This window comes from Benincasa hispida, chromosome 9 (genome assembly GCF_009727055.1).
Source record: "Benincasa hispida cultivar B227 chromosome 9, ASM972705v1, whole genome shotgun sequence".
NCBI classification, from domain to species: domain Eukaryota; kingdom Viridiplantae; phylum Streptophyta; class Magnoliopsida; order Cucurbitales; family Cucurbitaceae; genus Benincasa; species Benincasa hispida.
This window is the reverse complement of record NC_052357.1, coordinates 89,856,338-89,877,724: the sequence shown is the minus strand read 5'-3', so window position 1 is coordinate 89,877,724 and position 21,387 is coordinate 89,856,338. Positions and strand designations below refer to the sequence as shown.

At 33.5% G+C, this 21,387-nt stretch overlaps 1 protein-coding gene across 4 annotated transcripts; it reads left to right on the top strand.

Annotated features, from left to right (window-relative positions):
• The first annotated feature begins 2,045 nt into the window (after positions 1 to 2,045).
• Positions 2,046 to 19,657, top strand: LOC120085816 (putative callose synthase 8). Of its 4 annotated transcripts, none has more exons than XM_039042022.1 (41): positions 2,046 to 2,357; positions 2,895 to 2,995; positions 3,707 to 3,828; positions 3,912 to 3,999; positions 4,136 to 4,243; positions 4,339 to 4,458; positions 4,670 to 4,762; positions 4,859 to 4,950; positions 5,294 to 5,420; positions 6,192 to 6,329; positions 6,412 to 6,488; positions 6,584 to 6,764; positions 7,140 to 7,277; positions 7,367 to 7,484; positions 8,064 to 8,392; positions 9,360 to 9,412; positions 9,499 to 9,514; positions 10,021 to 10,102; positions 10,646 to 10,695; positions 11,291 to 11,377; positions 11,448 to 11,576; positions 11,669 to 11,763; positions 12,370 to 12,454; positions 12,535 to 12,695; positions 12,812 to 12,935; positions 13,024 to 13,118; positions 13,198 to 13,345; positions 13,480 to 13,631; positions 14,400 to 14,506; positions 14,592 to 14,714; positions 14,794 to 14,862; positions 15,007 to 15,175; positions 15,262 to 15,364; positions 16,042 to 16,161; positions 16,228 to 16,343; positions 16,753 to 16,836; positions 17,209 to 17,321; positions 17,393 to 17,622; positions 17,714 to 18,562; positions 18,902 to 19,087; positions 19,169 to 19,657. In XM_039042022.1, exons 1-41 carry the CDS (start codon positions 2,132 to 2,134, stop codon positions 19,397 to 19,399), a joined length of 5,835 nt encoding a protein of 1,944 aa, XP_038897950.1. In that variant the 5' UTR covers positions 2,046 to 2,131; the 3' UTR covers positions 19,400 to 19,657. The 4 variants fall into 4 exon arrangements, with proteins under 4 accessions (XP_038897950.1, XP_038897949.1, XP_038897951.1 ...); XM_039042021.1 differs by having other exon boundaries at positions 9,499 to 9,559; XM_039042023.1 differs by lacking the exons at positions 2,046 to 2,357; positions 2,895 to 2,995; positions 3,707 to 3,828; ... (1 more) ...; positions 4,136 to 4,243; positions 4,339 to 4,458 and having other exon boundaries at positions 4,745 to 4,762; positions 4,863 to 4,950; positions 9,499 to 9,559.
• Positions 19,658 to 21,387: the final 1,730 nt, after the last annotated feature.

Sequence of the window (21,387 nt, the reverse complement as noted above, 5' to 3'; positions counted from 1 at the left end):
ACATGAAATACTAAAATGTTTTTTTTTTAAAAAAAAAATCTTTTAATTCATACACTAAAATAGACTTCATAATAATGTTTCAATCAAAATAAAAAGGAATATAAATGATGAAAAACAAATTTTTTTTTTACTCTTAAACAAATTTGCAATTGCCTCAAATTTGACCCTAAATTTCGTAAATTCATTAATTTAAATAAAATAATAAATTGTCCAAAAATAAATTTGATCGATGCACAAATTGGAGATTGAATATCTTTGCTAAAAGTTAAAAAAAAAAGTTTGATATGTTTTATTAGATCAATATGCGAGGTGGATGATTTTAATCTGTAAGACTCCGTTTGATTTTTTTTTTTTAAAAAATTTAAATTAAGTCTATTTCCTCCTTATTTCTTGAAATAATTTGCATATTTCTTAAAAACAATAGTTAAGTTATAAGCCATATTCCAATACACAAAAAAAATAATTTAAAAGCTACTTTTTTTTAGTTTTCAAATTTTTGCTTGTTTTTTTTAAAACCATTAATAAAAAATAAATAACAAAGAAAGAAATTTGGAGGTAGAAGTTGTTAAAGATTTATTGATTGTCTCTATATTTTTATAAGGGCTTGTGCTAGTCCTTGCTATTATCTTAGATAACACTATTTATTGTAGAATATTTTTTTTTCTAACATGGGAATTATATGCATATTATTTTTATTTCCAACTCTATAAAATCCCAACATATGTATATTGCCCGATATTTTCATTATTTATGACACAACTTATTTTGATTGAAAGGAAAATATTTTTTGAAAATTATTACAACACATATATAAGTTTCAAGTGTAAAATTTGATTTTTTTTTTGTTAAAATATCATTTAGATCTCGATATTTTCAAATTTGTTCATTTTTAATCATGGTACATCTAATAGATTCTAAATTGGGTCATTTGAAGTTCAAATCTTATCAAAATCGAGTAAACAAAGAATGGTAATTAAAAAAAAAAAATCCTGATAACATGTTTTAAAAATTTATTGTGACAATTGTTTATAAATAATTTAAAATTTTTGAAAAAATAAAAACTAACCGTAAGCATCAAATGCAAGACATATTGAAAGTATGCATGAGAATTAATATTGAACTAATCAAAATTTTTTAGACCGAATTGGTAAATTATTATTATTTTGACAAATCTCAAAATTCATCTTACAAAATGGATTAAAAAAATACTTATGATCCTTAAACTTTCGTGAAAACAATAATTTAGATCCTAAACATTGGTTTATAATAATTTAATCCATTTGTTTTTAATTTTGTAACAATTTAACTCATAAACTCTAGTTTGTAATAATTTAGTATTTGAAATTTAAAACAGTTTAGTCTCTAACATAACAAAAATATATATCAATTTAGTTGTGAAATTTTATTATTTTATGATGTAAAATTTGTATTTTATAAAAATATTGAGTCTTTAATTAGTTATTAGTTTATTTATGCATTGAATCTCATTAAATTATATAATATTTTAAAATAATAATTATAAAACGAATAAATATTTTCAAATATAAGAAAATGAGCAAACTTATTTATTAATATAGATAATGATATTTTGCTATGTTTAAAAATATTTTCAGTCGTTTGTCATTTCGTTTGATATTTTGCAAATATTGAGTCTTTAACTAATTATAAAAAAAAAAAAACAAAAATAAGATATATAAACTTTTAAATCTTTAATTTATTAATTATTTCTTTTCAAAAGAAGAACCTCCCCCGCCTTTTCGTTATTTTACTTTCTTCCTCGTTCGTCCCGTCTCTGCACAGTCTAACAATGGCAAAAAGCCCGCGCACAACACAAACAGCTTCGAAGACGCTGTAATGGAAAATGGAAAAGAAATCAAACGAGAAAGAAAAGTTGAGATCAATCCCACAAAAAAACAACTCTCTCCAAAAGTAAAAGCAAAAAAGTTCATACCCATCTTTTTTGAATCGTCACAGACAACCCAATAAAGCACCATCTCCAAAAAGCAACCCACGGCTTCCAAATTTCACCTCATTAAGCAAAAATGGCAAACATCAACAAGGTTTTCTATATATACTCTTCACCCATCTCCTGTGTCACTCTTCCATTGCTGACCCATCTCGCTTCACAACCATGCCTGGAGAAATTGTGGTCTCCGACCCCATTGTTGAAGCTGATTCAGAACACGCAGCACCCATCACCAGCTCAGTTGCTAGTGGAAGCCGTACTCATGGGGTTGATTATAATCCAGAACCCTTTGAGAGTGAGAGATTGCCTATCTCTTTGGCCTCTGAAATCCAGAGGTTTCTTCGAGTGGCGAATTCGATTGAAAGAGAGGAGCCTCGTATTGCTTATCTTTGTAAGTCATTGCGTCTCTCTCTCTCTCTCTCTCTCTCTCTCTCAGTATTTGAGCTGATTTTTTCATCGAAATAACATATTGGGTCTATTCTAACTATTAGCTTTGAGGAATTCTTGTCTTGAGCAAAAAGTTGCATCATGTTTGTTCCTACAAGAACATTTGAGAATATTCCTCACCTTTCCGTTTCCAAATTTGTACGGCCTTTACGAGATTCTGGGTTCTAGTTGGGATTCTTTGTTGAAATAGATTCAGAATAAAGGAATATGCTGTCATTTTTTTACTGTCAACATCCGAATTACTGGATTCAGAAACGTTTAGTGAATCTGAATCATATATTACATTTCATGTGTAAGTCAGTGAGTGTAACTGTTAAGTTTCAATTAAGAAGTTGAGGTTAATATGAAGTCAGGCATCTTGAAGTGTATAGTATCTTCTGTCATTACTTTAAATTATTGTTCCTAGAACAATCTTCACACTTGAGTTTCATTACTGCTGAGTTGTACTTTAACTTGTTTAAGTGTTCCTTTTCTTCCTTAGGTCGCTTTCATGCATTTGTGATTGCTCATAACCTCGATCGAAATTCGAATGGGCGAGGAGTTCGGCAACTTAAAACCGCTCTTCTACAACGACTTGAACAGGTAGTCAATGAAACCGAATTCACATGTATATACATTTGAGCTCTGCAGGTTGTAACTTGTATTGTGTTTGCTTATAAACCCATTACCTTTCCTCTACCAAGATGTGTGACTTTTGTTGTACTCCCAACATGTTTCTATTTAGCTTTGTCCAATTTTTCCTTGAGACGACCCAACCTGAAGTAATTTTGCTGTCTTTTATGGAGGTTACATTTTATGTTTTAGTGTGAACGTCCATACAATGCAAACATGATACCCACGACATCAAACTAGGTGGATAGGATTATCTAAGGAGCTGGAGTCGGGGTCATATATTGTTTAGGTGGGCATATTTGCTGAAATATCACACCTATAAGTAAAAAATTTGAATTAAGTGATTCTGTAGTGATATATTGATGTTGTTATGGATTGTAAACAAAGAGCTGACAAGGAACAGAGCCGTTGCCTGCAGGACTCCCTGTACTCAACCTTGTCTGTTGAGCTTTCTCATGACAGAAACAGGCTTAAATTTGTGAAGAGAAGTCCATTTCTTTTTATTTGTATCTTGCATTCTGTGTTTCAGTAGATGCATTATACATGGTTATTTATCAGTCAATTTATTTTCAACGGCAGTAATATGCTATCAGGTGTGTTGTACAGAAGTCCATTTATTGACTCTGTACAAACACCTCTGAATCTGAACCTACTTATCTTGTTTAGCATTTGCGCTCGTAGGATGAAGAAGTTACAATTCAGAAACGGAAGGAAAAAAGTGATGCTCGAGAACTTAGGCGAGTTTATCATACGTACAAGGATTTCATAATAAAACATGGTGGGGCATTTGATTTGGATAACAGGTAAAGAGGATTTTATCTCGGGATTATATATGCTTACCAGGTCAAGCTAACATGGCTAATTTGAGCAAATTTGTCTGAACCAGTCATAGAGAGAAGTTGATAAATGCACGCAGAACTGCCTCCGTATTGTATGAAGTCTTGAAGACCCTCAACAATGCAACCGCTCCTCAGGTGTTAAATCTTTTGCATACTTGTAATCTGCACCATTTTGTACTTCCCTCTTTTTTTCTTCATCTTCAAGTAAAAGCTGAGGGATTCAAAAATTCTTTTTTGTTCATTACAATTCTATTGTGTTCTCACACTGTAGGCACTTTCTGAAAGAGATGATAACAATTTGAAGACATTCTATGTACCATATAACATTCTACCACTCGATCATAGAAGCGTTCAACAACCCATCATGCAATTACCTGAGGTGTGGTAGTTTTCATTTAATCCAGTTAGTGAACACAAGATCTTGCAATTGCATGACATGATGCTGCTGACACCCTTGCTGAATGATTTTTATAGATTAAAGCGGCAGTTGCAGCAATTTCCAATGTTCGTGGTTTACCTTCAGCCACAGATTTTCAGAAAAATGGACCCTTTACAGATTTATTTGATTTTCTTCTGTGGAGCTTTGGTTTTCAGGTTCAACTCCTATTCCATTTCTCTTTACATCTCCGCTTGAACATGTGTGCTTCGTAGTTTTCTTCTGCATCCTGCATTGTGATAAAATATTTTAACTTAACTTTTGTCTAACAGGAGAAGAAGAAAATTGAAAGTTCAAGTTGCATTACATACTGTGTTTGAACTATCCATAAATTTCTCGACAATTTATTGATTCTTGTTTTTCCATCAGAGAGATAATGTGGCCAACCAGAGGGAGCATTTGCTTCTACTCCTTGCTAACATGCAAGCTCGACTAACAAATAAGCAGACATCTGGCTCAAAGGTACTTTCCACTTTAGTTTAAAAAAATATTAGGGAGTACTTTGTTCAATCTAGTTTTCTCTTTTGATCTCTCTGCTTGTTACTTTTCATGATAAAGTTAGGAGATAATCCAGTGGATGAGTTAATGAGGAAGTTCTTCAAGAACTATACACATTGGTGCAAATTCTTGGGGAGGAAAAGCAATATAAGGTAATAAACAAATCTAGTATGCTTCTTCCTCTACCAGAGAAGCGGTACCTCCAAATCCAATCATCAATTTTTTTTTTTGTTTGAAAGTAGAAATATTATTAATTTACAACATCAATATTGATATATCCCTTTTCATGGCGTCCTATCACCCCTACCCCCCCCCCCCCCCCCCCCCCCCCCCCCCCCCCCCCTTATAATTTAATTTATTATTATTATCATTATTGTTGTTATTGAAATGATGCCAATAGCTTCAATCCATAAACCACTTCTATTTTAACATTGTTTTGTTACTTAGATTGCTTGAAGTCTTCTATACACTAAAAATTCTTATTTGTCCTTGAAGGTTGCCTTATGTGAAACAGGAAGGTCAGCAGTATAAACTTTTGTACATTGGGCTCTACTTGCTTATATGGGGAGAGGCTGCAAACTTGAGATTTATGCCAGAATGTCTCTGTTATATTTTTCACCATGTGAGATCAATTACTGCTTCCCTCCTGTTAGTAGTACTTCCTATCCCCACCCCACCTCAACAGTATGAATGGAGTAACAGAAAGACTGAAGGAGCATATAGTCAATTGTTAGGCTCTTGGAGTTTGGATGAGTCAATCAATCACAGCTTTTGGAATATATTACCTTTGAAAATATCAATTCTTGAGATAACTTCTCTAATTTTTGTTAGAGACAATTTCCTCAGGGGCATTCTGAAAATCCTTTTAGGCTCATTAATTATGGGTCACATGCAGATTTCACATTCATAAAAATATGGAAAGATTACGTGATTCCTGGACTGTTTTTAGCATTGGACAGTAGTTGGTTGCCTGACCATGAAATTTCCAATCATATGGGATCAAATAAACTAAAACTAGATAGGAAAAGAATTTTGATTGGTGCTCAAAGTTAAATCCTCTTGATAAGCATCACAGTTTCCAATTTTTGTAATTAATATTTACATAACTACTGCTTATGACTCAATTGTCATCGTCCTTCCATTGAGTTTATGATATTGTTTACCTATTTTCCAATTACATTACATCCTATTCAGCTTATCTTATTGAGAGTACTTTGGTTGATAACTACTTGCATGTTTTGGTCTTATTATTTGGGTGAGCATAGTGATATCTAGTCCTGAAATTTATTTTCAAGAAGTTTGCAAGAGCATTTTTTACAAGTTAAAAAGTACAATACTTTCATCAAGCAACAATGCCAATAAGTTTTACATTTTCTACCCTGTATTCCATAAGATGGCATATGAGTTGCATGGCATGTTGACCAGCGCCGTTAGCTTGACAACGTGGGAGAAGGTCATGCCAGCATATGGTGGAGGAGCCGAGTCTTTTCTTGAGAATGTAGTTACCCCTATTTACATAGTCATAAAAAAGGTACTTTTTCCATTGCACTTTACATATGGAGTGATTATAAGTCATAGTCATATTCATAAATTAATACTGTTGAAATTTGAAGGAAGCTGAGAAAAGCAAGAACGGGTCAGCCAACTACTCTACATGGAGAAACTACGATGATTTGAATGAGTATTTTTGGTTAGTAATAAGTACATTTATGCTTCTGTTTACTAATGTCTCTTCCTCCAAGGAGCTGCGAACTTGAGATAAGTTCTACTATTGTATTTTTTCAGGTCACCTGATTGCTTTGAGTTAGGCTGGCCCCTGCGTCTGGACCACGATTTCTTTCATGTAGATGATCCAAATGAAAAAAATGAAGACAATTCAAATAAAAAAAATGCTAAATTTCGCTTTCGAAATCATAAAAAGGCAGAAGAAAGACAGACAGAAGGAAATGAAGATACTGAACCAGTGGTGAATATTTTCTTGGAGTTTCTCATAGGCCATTGCAAATATTTGTTCTTTCAGAATTTAATGGATTCCATTGCTAGCATAATCTTTAATGGGTGGATTAAAAGTACTTTAGAATCATCTGTTTCATATGTAAAGGATGACACTATCATGGATTTGCTATCAACCGTTTCTCATGACATTTTGAGATCTAGCATCTGAATTAGTTGTCGATAACAAATTTTCCCTACCAATAGCTTTTGACTTGGAAGATGGCAAACTAGTGATACGCATATAGATTAGATATGGGTTCCTGGAATTAGGGTGGAAGAATTTTACCAGGTGTGTACTGTTTGTTAGAACAACACCCCACTAATCTCTATATTGTTTCTTTTGCAGGTATCTACAGATGAAGTTCGTGAACAGAACTTGCAGAAGAAGGGGTTAGGAAAAAGTAATTTTGTAGAGGTTCGTTCATTTTTGCAAATCTTTAGGAGTTTCAAGAGAATGTGGAGCTTCTATATTCTGTCCCTGCAGGTGGGTTGAAAACATTGTATGAGTAATCGGCTAATTTTCTATACTTTATTGTGGTTCTTCTTTGTTTATGTTTACCTTTTGCATTGCAGGCGATGATAATTATGGCATTTAATGAATTGGAGACTCCACTCCAATTGTTTGATGCAGTCATATTTGAGGATGTCTCTAGCGTTTTTGTTACATCTTCAATACTTAAATTGTTGCAAGGTATTTATCATTTCTCATCTTTTGCTTCTGGTTTTGATTCAAAGTCACTATATCCTTCATTATTACAGTTTCCACCGGCAAAGGAATAAAGAAGTAGACAAATGAATTGGTTTTTAAAGGTGGAAGTGTAACTGGAAATGAGAACAAGATTGTTAACCATGTGACTTCTTTCTTTCACCCACTATGTAATAATGATAAGAGGGGGAATTTTTAAATTTTAATTAGATGAGAATCTGTTTTAGAGTCATGAGGCATTTTCTCAAATCTCAAGAAGGTAGACCTTTAAAGCCACTGAGAGACATTTTTGATTGTGGTGTTGGTAAATAACTTGGTCTAGATGTGTACTCGGCTTCTTTTCAAGAATATTGTTAGTTTTAAAGAAAGTATTCAAGGACCTCTTGTACCTTCTGTTGCTTCAACACTTTATACCATATCAATGCGAATTTCTTTATAACTGAATGAAAATAATTAAGAGGTCTGACGAGAAAAAAATCACTTGATTGTTTCTGTAAATTTTTGTGTAGAAACTTAGTAAATTCATTTATCTGGTACTAAATCTAAATGAGATCTGGCTTGCAGCAATTCTTGAGATCACATTTACATGGAAGGCGAGGCGGACTATGGGGTCTTCTCAGAAAAGGAAATATCTGATAAAACTTGGTGTAGCAGTAATATGGACCATTGTCCTTCCAGTTTGTTATGCATATTACAGGAGTAAATACACATGTTACACAACAAAGAAAGGGAGTTGGGTTGGAGAATGGTGTTTCTCCTCCTACATGGTTGCTGTTGCAATTTACCTAATCAGTAATGCAGTTGATCTGGTTTTGTTTCTTGTTCCGGCAGTAGGCAAGTATATTGAGACTTCAAATGGCCGTATGTGCACTATTTTGTCCTATTGGACAGAGGTAAGCTCTAAATGGTTGAAATAAATCACTTAAACAGTTTCTTGCTATAAAGTATCCTTTCCACGGTGATATATCATCCTGTTTATGTGATTCATGTTGTTTTGTGGAGATGAATTGATTAAAGTCTGATTCTGGCTCTCTTTCATTCTCTCTCTCTCTCTCTCTCTCTCATTGTGTTTATATATATATTATAGTTATAAAAAATAATCATAGATCCTAAAAGATCTTATACTAGTTAATCCAAATGGAGGCTTTTAATTGTGTGGTAAGTTGAAACTGTGAGCAGTTCAACAAGTACAAAATCAAAATGGTGATGTTTCATGTTCATCCCATCAACAATCTCAACTTGACATCCTTTGAAATTGATCTCTTTTCTCCTGATCTAAAAAGGATCTATTCCCTTCTTATAGTGCATCTCAAAAGTCTGGACACCTGTAACTGGTCTTTTGCTTGATGGACATTTCCGGTGAAAGAAGATATATATACTTTATATATATTTTAATTAAAAAGAAAGAAGTGAAACCTTTTGTTGAAGAACTAAAAAGAAATAAATTTTCAAAGATACAAACTCCACAAAGAGAAAGCAATAAAGAGACAACAATAAAATTAAACAATCAATTGCTAAAAAAAAATTACTAAGGAAGTGGAAGATGGAATTTATAGGTCCTGTCCAGGTTACACGTTTCATAGGAAGAAAGAATTTCATAAACTTGTCCATCTTCTCTCAAATTTAGTTTATTATGCTGTTTTTAACCCCTTTTTTTTATACATAGAGCCAACGCTTTTGGCTTCGCTTGATCTTATGCCAGACTTGTTATCAATCATGTATATAAACATTTTATTTTAACATCTTCAGTCCAGGTTTCTTGTAATGTTCATGTTCTGTTGTTTATTATCTGTGTTTGTTTAATTGGAAGTTTTTGTAGGTCTTGTTTATCCCCTTCAACTGTTTGTTTTTAATTTTCAGCCTAGACTATACGTTGGGCGTGGAATGCAGGAAAGCCAAGTTTCAATGCTGAAGTATATTCTAAATCTTTTACGTTCATTTTGAATTGCTGCATTTTTCGTTGTTGAACTTTTCTGAGGTATCTCTTTCTTTCATGTAGGTATACATTATTTTGGGTACTTGTACTATTAAGTAAATTTTCCTTCAGTTACTATTTTGAGGTAAGAACTAAGAAGTACCATGCTTGTAGTGTGCTTTATAGCTTAGTGAAACATTTCTTTTCATTTGGTAACTGAACAGAGAATAGCTAATTCTTATTTCTTACTCCTAGGAAGTCTCTCTTTACATTAAGCAGCTTCTGGAGTGAGCTCATGCAATAAGCGAGAATAATGTGAGATTATGACATAAGTTTGATGGAGCAGTTAGAAGATAATAGTAATAATCTAAAAAAATGGTTAAGATAAAATACATTCCCATACAGATACAGGAGAATATATCTTTTGCATCATGTAATCGATACTTTTTAGTAGTGCTCAAGGTATTAACTGTAATTTTGATTCAAGTTCGAGTATATATCTTAACTGTTGTGTTACATGCTTGACGTAAAGAATGATCTTACTTGTTAGGAACCTTATTAATAAATAAGGATATGGTTTTTTATTTTATTCACTGTGGTATGCAGATTAAACCACTCGTAGAACCAACCAAGAGGATAATGAAAATTGGTGTGAAGAAGTATGATTGGCATGAGCTTTTCCCAAAAGGTATTCAGTATTTTTTCTTAAGGTGTGAGAGTTAAAACGAAGTGCTGTTCTTTGCTTGATATCCACTGGGAAACATGTTCCATTTGAGGTAGACTTTGGACCTCTAAAACGAGTTTTTTCCCCTACCAATAATGGACTGTCTCTGGCGTTTATCGTATCTAATTATAGGCTAACTTTTTCATCGATACTTTTTACTAGTTCTATCTACAAGCAATTCAAGAACTGCTTCTCGAGAATAGATATCTTAAAGACCTGATTTTAATACCCAAATTTTTATGGACTTCACAAACTAAATACTTGTATATTAATTAATCAACTACGTTATGCCAATGCTGATTTCTTCTAGAATATTGTTAATTTTGTTTATTATCATTAATTATAAAATTTGCAAAAATAAAATGGTCTCTTAGAGATGCTCATAGGCGCTCCCTGCCTGGACTAGCAAAAAAACTGAAATGACTATTATGACTTATCATCGCCATTATTTTACCTCTAAGGTGATATGTTCATTGTTTGACTTTCTGCTAAATTATTGTCTTGCAGTCAGGAGTAATGCTGGTGCGATTGTGGCTATTTGGGCTCCTATAATAGTAGTGAGTTCTGCTTAAATATCTATGCAAATATCTTTTGTCTTTTGATGAAAATACTGGACTTTTGTTGAGAAATAATAAAAGAAAATACAGTGATACAGAAAAGGAGAAGCCCACAAAAAGGGGTGCCAACTACAAGAAGGGGCTCCAACCAAGTAAAATGAGACCTAACAAATAATTACAAAAAGCCTTGGACACCAACACTGAAAATATCTCACTTGTCTATGCAAATCTATTAGCCTTTAGTAGTTATGTTTACTTTTATAGAACAGAATACTTGCTAGTGATAGTCATTAAATTTACCGTAATCCACTACATTAAGATTTTGGATTTACTAGTGATTTAACACATTGACCCTAGGAATTTTGACAACATAATACGTATTTAGTGTAATGGTAATTCAAAAAAGGAAGAAGCAGTGTTCCCTAGTTTAGCTCTGCTGACCAAAAAGTATCATAGAATATGTGTGATCTTTTTTAAACAAGCGAACCTTGCCCATGTCCTCTTGCTATTTTGTTACAATCTTGCAATGAGAATGATTTAATGTGTGGATAGTTATATAGGTTACTAATATCTTACTCTTTCACACTCTGCTTAGGTATATTTTATGGATTCTCAAATTTGGTATTCTGTGTTCTGTACGATCTTTGGTGGTCTATATGGAATTTTGCATCACCTTGGTGAGGTAAGTTGTTTCTTGATCCATTATGAAGAAAAGTTATGGTGGTCTCACATTGTCATACAATGATTTGCAGATTCGAACATTAGGAATGTTGAGAAGTAGATTTCATACCTTGCCTTATGCATTCAATGCTTGCCTTTGCCCACCTTTGTTGAGAAGTGATAAAAAAAGGGGGAATGGTTTCTTCCGCGATAGGATTCAGGTCTGGACTCTGGAGCCATGCTATTCCGATGCTAAGCACAATGTTTTATGACCTGTTTGATCCAAATTTTGCCTTCCAATTGTCTATCTTAGGCTTCTGAAAACAAAGATACTGGTCTTTCCAAGTTTGTTGTTGTATGGAATCAAATCATCAAGAGTTTTCGACTTGAAGACCTAATAAACAACAGGTGATTCTACTTTATATATTTGTTAATTTTTTGGAAACTGGTGATTCCATCTTGCAAGATGCTCTCTCTCTTGAATTAAAATCAGTTGGAAGAATTCTTTGTAACTGGACCTTTGATTAAGATTTTTTATTACCTTTTGTATTTTGCACGATACAATAAAAGCGTCATTTCTTTCCTACTGATAAAAAGAGAGGTATACCAGAATGGCCCAAAAAATCTGCAGAGAAACTTCAAGAAGCTCAATAATAACAATTGAACACCATGCTAGCTGTGAAACCCCACGTGATGTACCAGCTTATAGGATGAAAAACACTATCCACGACACTGAAGTTAAAAATATTTATCATTAATGAAGAGTGTTATTTCCTCTTCAGAGAAAAAAAAAAAAAAGAAGTAAGAATATTCTTATGGTGCACAAACCAATAGGATAACCATGGATGTTTATAACGAGGAACACATGAATCTAACACTATTTAGTTCCAACTAGTTCCCCCATTATTTATGATAACAAAAAAGAACATTCAGAAAAGCTATGATAAATCAGCACAAAAGAAGCTTTGGTGACTTTTGTTGTTTCAGAATATTTACTCAGAGTTTCATCATCAGGGAATTGGATTTGATGACAATGCCTGTGTCTTCGGAATTGTTTTCTGGTATAGTTCGCTGGCCTGTTTTTCTCCTAGCAAATAAGGTAATTGATTGATGTTCAATATGATATCTTTATTTATCTGTTGCTTTCTCCATTCCAACCATGTTCTTTTGTTCATGTAGTTCACAACAGCTTTGAGCATTGCAAAAGAATTTGTTGGGAAGGATGCAAATCTGATTAAAAAGATTAAAAAAGATGAGTATATGAATTCCGCTGTGAAAGAGTGCTATGAGTCCTTGAAGTACATCCTTGAAATCCTTATAGTGGGAGATTTGGAGAAGAGGTGGGGATGAAAGTTTTGTTGTTTCCTCTTTTAATCTTTGTATTTTTTTTTTAAACCTTCATTTTTGTAGCTCCTTTATTAATCTGACTTACCGTGTAAACTCATTGATATTCCAGGGTCATATCTGCTCTGATAAATGAAATTGAAGAAAGCATCAACAGATCTAGTCTTCTTGAAGACTTCAAGATGAGCGAGCTTCCCGTTCTACATGATAAATGTATCGAGTTATTAGAACTTTTGGTAATTCTACCATGAAAAATAGAATTAAAGTTATACAAAACCTTTTGAATAAAAAATCCCTATTGATTTGCATTTGATTGTTTTGAAGATTCAAGGGAACGAGATACATCGGGAAAGAGTTATAAGAGTTCTGCAAGATATATTTGAGCTTGTAACCAGTGATATGATGACTAATGGCTCCAGGTTTGTTTCCTCATCAACATTTCTTTTTAGATGCTTTCAAATGTTCAGTTGTCCGATCTTCCATTTTTGCTGAATGCAGAGTACTAGATTTGGTCTATGCTTCAGAGCAAATGGAAGAGGACTTCATTGATTTTTCTAGACATATTGAACCACAATTATTTGAATCCTCATCTAGCAAAGAATCTATTCATTTCCCTTTGCCGGATGACGACTCTCTCATAGAACAGGTGAAGTTTATAATTTTTTTCAGTCAAAAAATTGTGCTATAGATTGCTCTATAACATGAATGAGCGGTTTTTCTGTGTTTCAATGGGTCAACTTCCATGTAAATGCTAATTGATATGAAGTCGCCTTGTTCCAGATCAAGCGTTTCCATTTGTTGCTTACTGTCAAAGATAGTGCAATGGACATACCTGCAAACTTGGAGGCTCGAAGGCGCATTTCATTCTTTGCAACGTCAATGTTTATGAATGTGCCCAAGGCCCCTAAAGTAAGCAATATGATGTCGTTCAGGTTAGTTCTTTTTCCTATTTCTTAAATGTCAATAATTTCCACGAAGCACGAGCGATATTGTATACAAAATCAAGTTGTTTTTTTGAAGAAAGAGGACCTATTTACTGCAACAATATATTAGTTGTTAATAGTTTTTAAACATGCATGTCGCACTTGCCGTGTTCCTGAACTGTTGCCACTCACTTGTGCTTAATTTATAAGAAGATTAATGCTACGAAGTTATAAATTGTCATGTTAGCCTCATTACCAGTCAAGTCATTTTAATATCACTGCATACGTTTCTAAGATTGATGGATTGTTGCTGATTGAAACGCAGACTAACTTTTATAAGAGGAGACAATTTCTTGATTCAGGTCCAAAAGCTAAATTAGATAGTTTATAGAAAGAGTTCTTTTCTGCGGGGTAGACTCATTCTGTCACTCTGAATGTTCAAGTTTTATAAAGTTTATCCCTGTCTCGTCTTTTGATTTTCACATATCTTCTAATATTGCTTATAATATTGTATGTTGATTAACTTCTTGTGGTGTGGGAGGGATGAGGATGATGAGATAGCCTAGTCAATGGAGAAAAAGTTTTCAAAACCTAAACTAGAGGATGATTTGATTCTGCACACTAAAGCATATTTGAGTGAACAGTTGGGAACTTCACATTTCCGGTTTGCATTATTGGTGGATTGTCTTTTAAGACGTATGCAATTGATCAAAAGCAATCTCTTGTATGAGAGAGTTGATGTCTTATTTGTTTCTCAGAAAATGAACTTTGGTACAGTATTTTAACTCCATACTACACGGAGGATATAAATTTTTCACTGGAAGAGCTACACTCAAGCCATCAGGAAGTCTCCATCATATTTTACATGCAAGAGATGTTTCCAGGTCACTACGTGGCATATGCTTTGTCTCTTTCTAGGTTTTTATGCTTTCTACTTAGTGATGAAACTAACTTCTTCCATTTTTCTAGATGAGTGGAAAAACTTTTTGGAGCGACTTGGCTATGAGGATATGGAAAAACTAAAAGATGACGGGAAAGAGGAAGAACTTAGAAATTGGGCTTCTTTTCGGGGACAAACCCTGAGTAGAACAGGTAATAAGATACTTACCATTGGATATTGATGAAAAACAGACAGTTCACATTTTTATCTCTATATTTTCTGTGGTTACAGTAAGAGGAATGATGTACTATAGGGAGGCATTAAAACTTCAAGCTTTTCTTGATATAGCTGAAGAGGAAGGTGAGGAACATTTAATTTTTTATTATAGTGTGAACCGTTATTATTTGTAGCACTAGCTTTTGAATAGAAAATGTAGTGAATTCTGATGTCTCATGTTTCTACTTGCTTTAAAGTCTTTATCGTGTGACTTATTCCTGCATCCAGATATTCTTGAAGGTTATGATACTATTGGGAGAGGAAATCGTGCATTATCTGCTCAAATAGATGCTTTAACTGATATGAAATTTACGTATGTGTTGTCCTGCCAATCTTTTGGAACACAAAAAGCTTCTGGTGATCCCCGTGAAAAGGACATTCTTGATTTGATGATAAGGTAACTTTCTTCTCAGAAACGAAAGCTATTACAAACTTTGAAGTACCAGGAATCAACATGACTCTCATCCTGCCTAAACCTTGAAGGTATCCATCTCTTCGCGTTGCATATGTTGAGGAGAAAGAAATGCCGGACAATCAGAAAGTTTATTCATCTAAGTTGATTAAAGCTGTAAATGGTTATGATCAGGTAAATATCATCCAAATATTGTAAAATTGACATATTATTGAATAATCCATATGTTATTTCACTTATTTTTGTATTAATGGGCTAATGCATGTTTGATATGTAATTTTACAAACCCAGCTCAAATAAGTACTGGGTTCTTGCAAAAACAATATTTTACATTCTTTTGCCCTTTCCATGTTGTTGGGTCCCGACTCCTAATATTGTAAGCAATCTAAATTCACACTAAGAATAGAAAGAGTTATTGGTAACACAATTGCACAAGGTTCTGCTCTCTTTTCTGGTAAGAGGACATTACGCTTGGAAGGATTAGATAAAAAGAAGACTGACAAATTTTATGTCATTGCGATCTCGTGAAAATTTGTATCTGTCATTAGAAAAAACTATAATTGAACTATTTGTAATCATATAAATCATAAGCATTCATCAAGAGCAAGGATCATAACATCCTTATTACTAAATGATCGGGGCCATGGTTTTTGGCCTACTTTATGGCAGTAGATTCACAATTCAATATAGAACACCCCCATAATATGACTTCTAGCAAATTAGTTGGTAGTTTACTTACCTACATATGTTGTAAGCCACTGAATATTTGGCAATGAATTTCATTTCACTTGTATCATAACTTTCGATCATTATGTTACAAATCTTTTCACATGGTAAATTCCCTTTTATAGGTAATATACAGCATAAAGCTTCCTGGTCAGCCACACCTTGGAGAAGGGAAGCCTGAAAACCAAAATCATGCAATTATTTTCACACGTGGTGAAGCTCTTCAAACAGTTGATATGAACCAGGTAGGTCTTCCTCTTCTAACTTGACTAATAGTTCCATGCTTATCCTTATGGTGTGTGCTTCACCAGGATAATTATTTGGAAGAGGCGCTGAAGATGAGAAATCTTCTTCAAGAATTTTTTAAGCACAAAGTACGGAAGCCACCTGCAATTCTGGGTTTGAGGGAGCACATATTCACTGGAAGGTTAGATTGACTGCTATGATCAATTAATCACAACTTAATCATGTCACACCAACATTCAGTCAAACTGCATTCGATCAATAAAGTTGGACCTCTATTACGGCATTTCTATAAACATACATATGTCAAGTTTTCATAATTTCAGTGCTGGTCTCATCCAACTTGCAAATTTTCAAATAATTGACCGATTGTACATTGTTATTGAATTCATTATTGTTATTTTAGTATTAGGAGCAGTTCAAAGATTTGCTTTTGTTACTATCTATTTATCTGATATTTAATTATTAGAGTAATGGGTAATAACCAGGCAGATATAAATTTTTTCCTTCTATGAAGGAAATGTGTACCATGGTTAGTAATGGTATAATTAAAGATCATTTTTTAAGCTGGATTTTTTTTACCTGAACTGCAGTGTTTCTTCCTTAGCATGGTTCATGTCATATCAAGAGACGAGCTTTGTCACAATTGGTCAAAGAATTCTTGCCAATCCTCTCAGGTAATGTATTTGTTGGTTCTGCGTTCTTATTATCCAAGTTAGGGCAATACTTAGGGGTTGAACTTCGAGTAGTGGCCCCTCCCTCCTCCCTCCTGGCAAGAAAAATGCAGTTTTGGAATTTGTTTCTATGTTTCCAATAGAAGCAAATACAACAGTGTCAATGACACCAATTAGTCAGATTGATGGTTTGACAATTAACGCAAAAATAGCCAACTAGAATGCCGTAATCACGTTCCTATCTTTTCATGCTGTAACTTTGTATGGCTTTGTTTTGATTACTTAATTTTCCAGTAAAGTTATTCGACGCTATTGCATGACTAGTCATGCCTTTTCCTCTTCCTGATCAAAACTATTTTGGAATGCTGCCCACAGGGTACGTTTTCACTACGGACACCCAGATGTGTTTGACAGGGTGTTTCACATTACGCGAGGTGGCATCAGCAAAGCATCAAAAACCATCAACTTGAGCGAAGATGTTTACGCAGGTAAGATCTAGTGGCTCGATTCTGTCCATAGTGTTGAACATGGCTGACACGTGAATGCTTTTTATGGATAGGATTTAACTCTACATTACGTCGGGGATATATTACATACCACGAGTACATGCAAATAGGCAAAGGCCGTGATGTAGGACTGAATCAGATTTCCAAGTTTGAAGCTAAGATAGCAAATGGAAACAGTGAACAAACTCTAAGCCGGGATTTATATCGCCTTGGGCAACGATTCGATTTCTTCAGGATGCTTTCTTGTTATTACACTACAATTGGATACTATTTCAGTAGCCTGGTAACGTGACTCTCTTTATTGTTATTTTTTCCCTTTATTAGTACCATCTCACTGATTGGTTTTGCAAACTATCTGCCAATTCACTGCACAGATATCAGTACTTGGGATTTATGTTTTCCTCTACGGACAACTATATCTTGTTCTAAGTGGGTTGGAAAAAGCTCTTCTTCTTGGAGCTAGAATGCAGAATGTCCGATCTTTGGAAACAGCTCTTGCTTCACAGTCATTTATACAGCTTGGGCTCCTTACAGGCTTACCAATGGTCATGGAAATTGGGCTCGAAAGAGGGTTCCTCACGGCCCTCAAAGATTTCATCCTCATGCAGTTGCAGTTGGCAGTTGTTTTCTTCACATTTTCACTAGGAACAAAAACTCACTACTTTGGCCGCACAATACTTCATGGGGGTGCAAAGTACAGACCTACTGGACGTAAGGTAGTGGTCTTTTATGCTAGTTTTACTGAAAACTACAGATTGTATTCGAGAAGTCACTTTGTTAAAGGATTTGAGCTTCTGCTTCTGTTAGTAGTCTATGATCTGTTCAGACGTTCGTATCAGAGCAGTATGGCTTATCTGTTGATCACTTACTCCATCTGGTTCATGTCAATCACTTGGTTATTTGCACCATTTTTATTCAATCCCTCTGGGTTCAGTTGGGCCAAGATAGTAGATGACTGGAAAGAGTGGAATAAGTGGATTAAACAGCAAGGTGGTATTGGGGTTCAGCAGGACAAAAGTTGGCAGTCTTGGTGGGATGACGAACAAGCCCACCTTCGTCATTCAGGACTTGTTTCCAGGTTGATTGAAGTATTTCTCTCGTTAAGGTTCTTCATATATCAATACGGACTCGTGTATCACCTAGACATCTCCCAGCATAGCAGAAATTTTCTGGTTTATGTGCTTTCTTGGGCTGTGATTGCTGCAATTTTCTTACTTGTTAAGGTTAGTTCTCCAACTTTCTTATATTCTAAATCACCTCTACTTTACAGCCTTCTTGAAAAATGGAAACTGGGAAGTAGAGCTGATACTTCATTTTGTGGCCTTCAGGACTAGTTACTATCTTAGTTTTACTTATAACTTCAGAACCTTTATCTTTAAATGACTTCTCTTCCAAGACAGCTGTATGATTTATGAAAAATGTGGACAAGGATTGTCTAATCCCATTAGTCAAAAATCAAAATTAGTTCCATATTTTACTAAAACCTTAATCTTAACATCTGTTCAACAAAAAGTTGTGATCTCTCTTATCATTGACTTGATACACTTGGTGTGCAAATATAGGCAGTAAACCTGGGGAAGCAGCAATTCAGTGCCAACTATCATTTCGCATTCAGACTATTCAAAGCATTTCTCTTCCTCGGCGTTCTAGCTGTAATTATTTCTCTATCCGTCGTCTGTCAACTATCTCTAAAGGACATGGTCATCTGCTCTCTCGCCTTCCTTCCAACCGGATGGGGATTGATTTTAGTAAGTTGAATATTCTTGTTCCCCTACCCTCCCATTCTCTCCCTGGTTTCTTACTGAGTTTTGATTGTACTCTTGTTTTAGTTTGCTCAAACAGTGAGGCCAAAAATAGAGCACACTTGGCTGTGGGACTTCACCAGGGTTCTAGCCAAATCATATGATTATGGTATGGGCGTCGTCATTTTCGCACCTGTAGCTAGTCTGGCATGGCTTCCAAATGTATCAGACTTCCAAACTCGTTTCCTCTTCAACGAGGCGTTCAACAGGCACTTGCATATCCAAACAATTATTGCTGGGAAACAGAAGCACAAGTGATTATTTGAGTGAATGTTTGTGTTTAGTACATATTGTATAGTCATACAATGGTAACAAATCCTCTTACACAGAATTTAAACACTTGAGAAATTCATGGAGTAGTTATTTGTGAATCAGGATGGGATATAGGAATACAAAGTTTAGATGTGAATGTTTTGAATTGAGGATTAGTATATTTTGTATCATAAGCATAGATTCTGATGTACCATCTTTCATATAGTTCAATAATAATCTTCTTCTTTAAGTGACTTCAAACAATTCTTTGTTCTGCTGAATCATCCCATGGATTTGTGCAATGAACATACATGGAAGAAAAAAGGAATAAGCTTTTCTTATATTCAAAAAATCTAATTTCTAATTTTTATGAAAAAAAAAATCAATCAATTTTAACCACCGATGCAACTCGTATTAACACAAACAAACTAATAATTCACTCAACATTCAGCCAACAAAATATTAAAAACCCCGACTACCCAAATCGAGTTCTAATGTAGTATCGAGTATAAATTATATGAAAATAAAAAACACAAAAAGAGGAAAAAAAAATTGGATTGCCACGTCACGGCCACACCATTCTAGATACCATTTTTATCATACATTTTTTAAAATTTCAACTCAGTAATTTTGAATAGTTCATGAAAGTTCAAGTTCAAACAAAAAGAAGAGTAGTGGGATATTTTATAAGGTAATTGTTTTAAATGAAAAAACTATTAGAAATATTTTCAAGAGTAAATAATAAAATTTTGCTATATTTAAAATTTTTTAAAAATAAATTTTCATATATTTTTTTAAAAAAAGCTCAATTATATATATATAATTCAACCCAAAAAAATCTCCATTTTTTCAAGTTTCCAATAACTATAAAATTGATCAACATGAGTATTTAAAACCTCGATGTTAAAAGATACTAAACCAAAAAATATCTATATTTATAGAGTTGATTTCAATTATACTTTTGAACTTTGGAAAGTTTTATTTAAACCTTCGAAGTTTGAAGTTTTTTTCAAAGTAACCTTAAAAGACTTTTGTCGTTAAATCATGTACAAAAAAAATTATTCACATAAGTCGATACAAACTCTCGGTCTAAAATCTAACAATAAAAATCTATAAAAAAATGTTTTTGAAACAAACTTCAAATTTAAAAAATTAAAATGAATCTAGTAAAAATTTAGGGATATAATTGAGATGGACCTACTGTTCCAAAGGTAATTTTGATAATTTAACCTAGGAGAAAATTTTTTTTTTGGTCCCTAAGTATTGAGTCTAGTTTTTATTTGGTCTCTAAGTTTCAAAAGTTAACACATTAGTTCTTTTAAGTTTTGAGTTTGGTTCTAATTTAGTCCTTAAATTTCAAAATATTACAACTTTAACCTTGAGAATTGAGTTTTGTTTTAATTTGATCCCCCATGTTTCAAAATTTACACTTTTGATCTTGATTTTTCATTAAATAATTATTTCCAATCATCAATGTTAATGTCTATTAATTAGTTTAACACAATTATGCAGTGGAATTTTGAATTTAATTTAAATAGTGATAAAAAGTTATCAAATTTAATTAATTATAATTTTAAATTAATTAATAGACATTAACATCAAATATGAAAAAATGTATCTTTAGTGAAAAAATCGAAGTAAAAAATGTAAATCTTGAAATCTGGAGACCGAATTGAAACAAAGCTATAATCTCAAATCTCAAGGTAAAATTATAACATTTTTGAAACCTAGAGCAAACTATATTGAAACTAAACTCAAAACTTAAATGACTAAATGTATAACATTTTTAAAGTTAAGAACCAAATAGAAACTAAACCCAAAACTCAGGATAAAAAGATGTTAATTAACCTAACTAAATAAGGAAAATTGGTACCGATGACCTCAGGGCCATCTTGAAATTTGACCCCACTTTTCAATTTACTTGATTTTTTTTGGCCTTTTATCGATGTTATCATCTAATGATTCACCATTTTAATCCTTCTTCCTTCTATCTC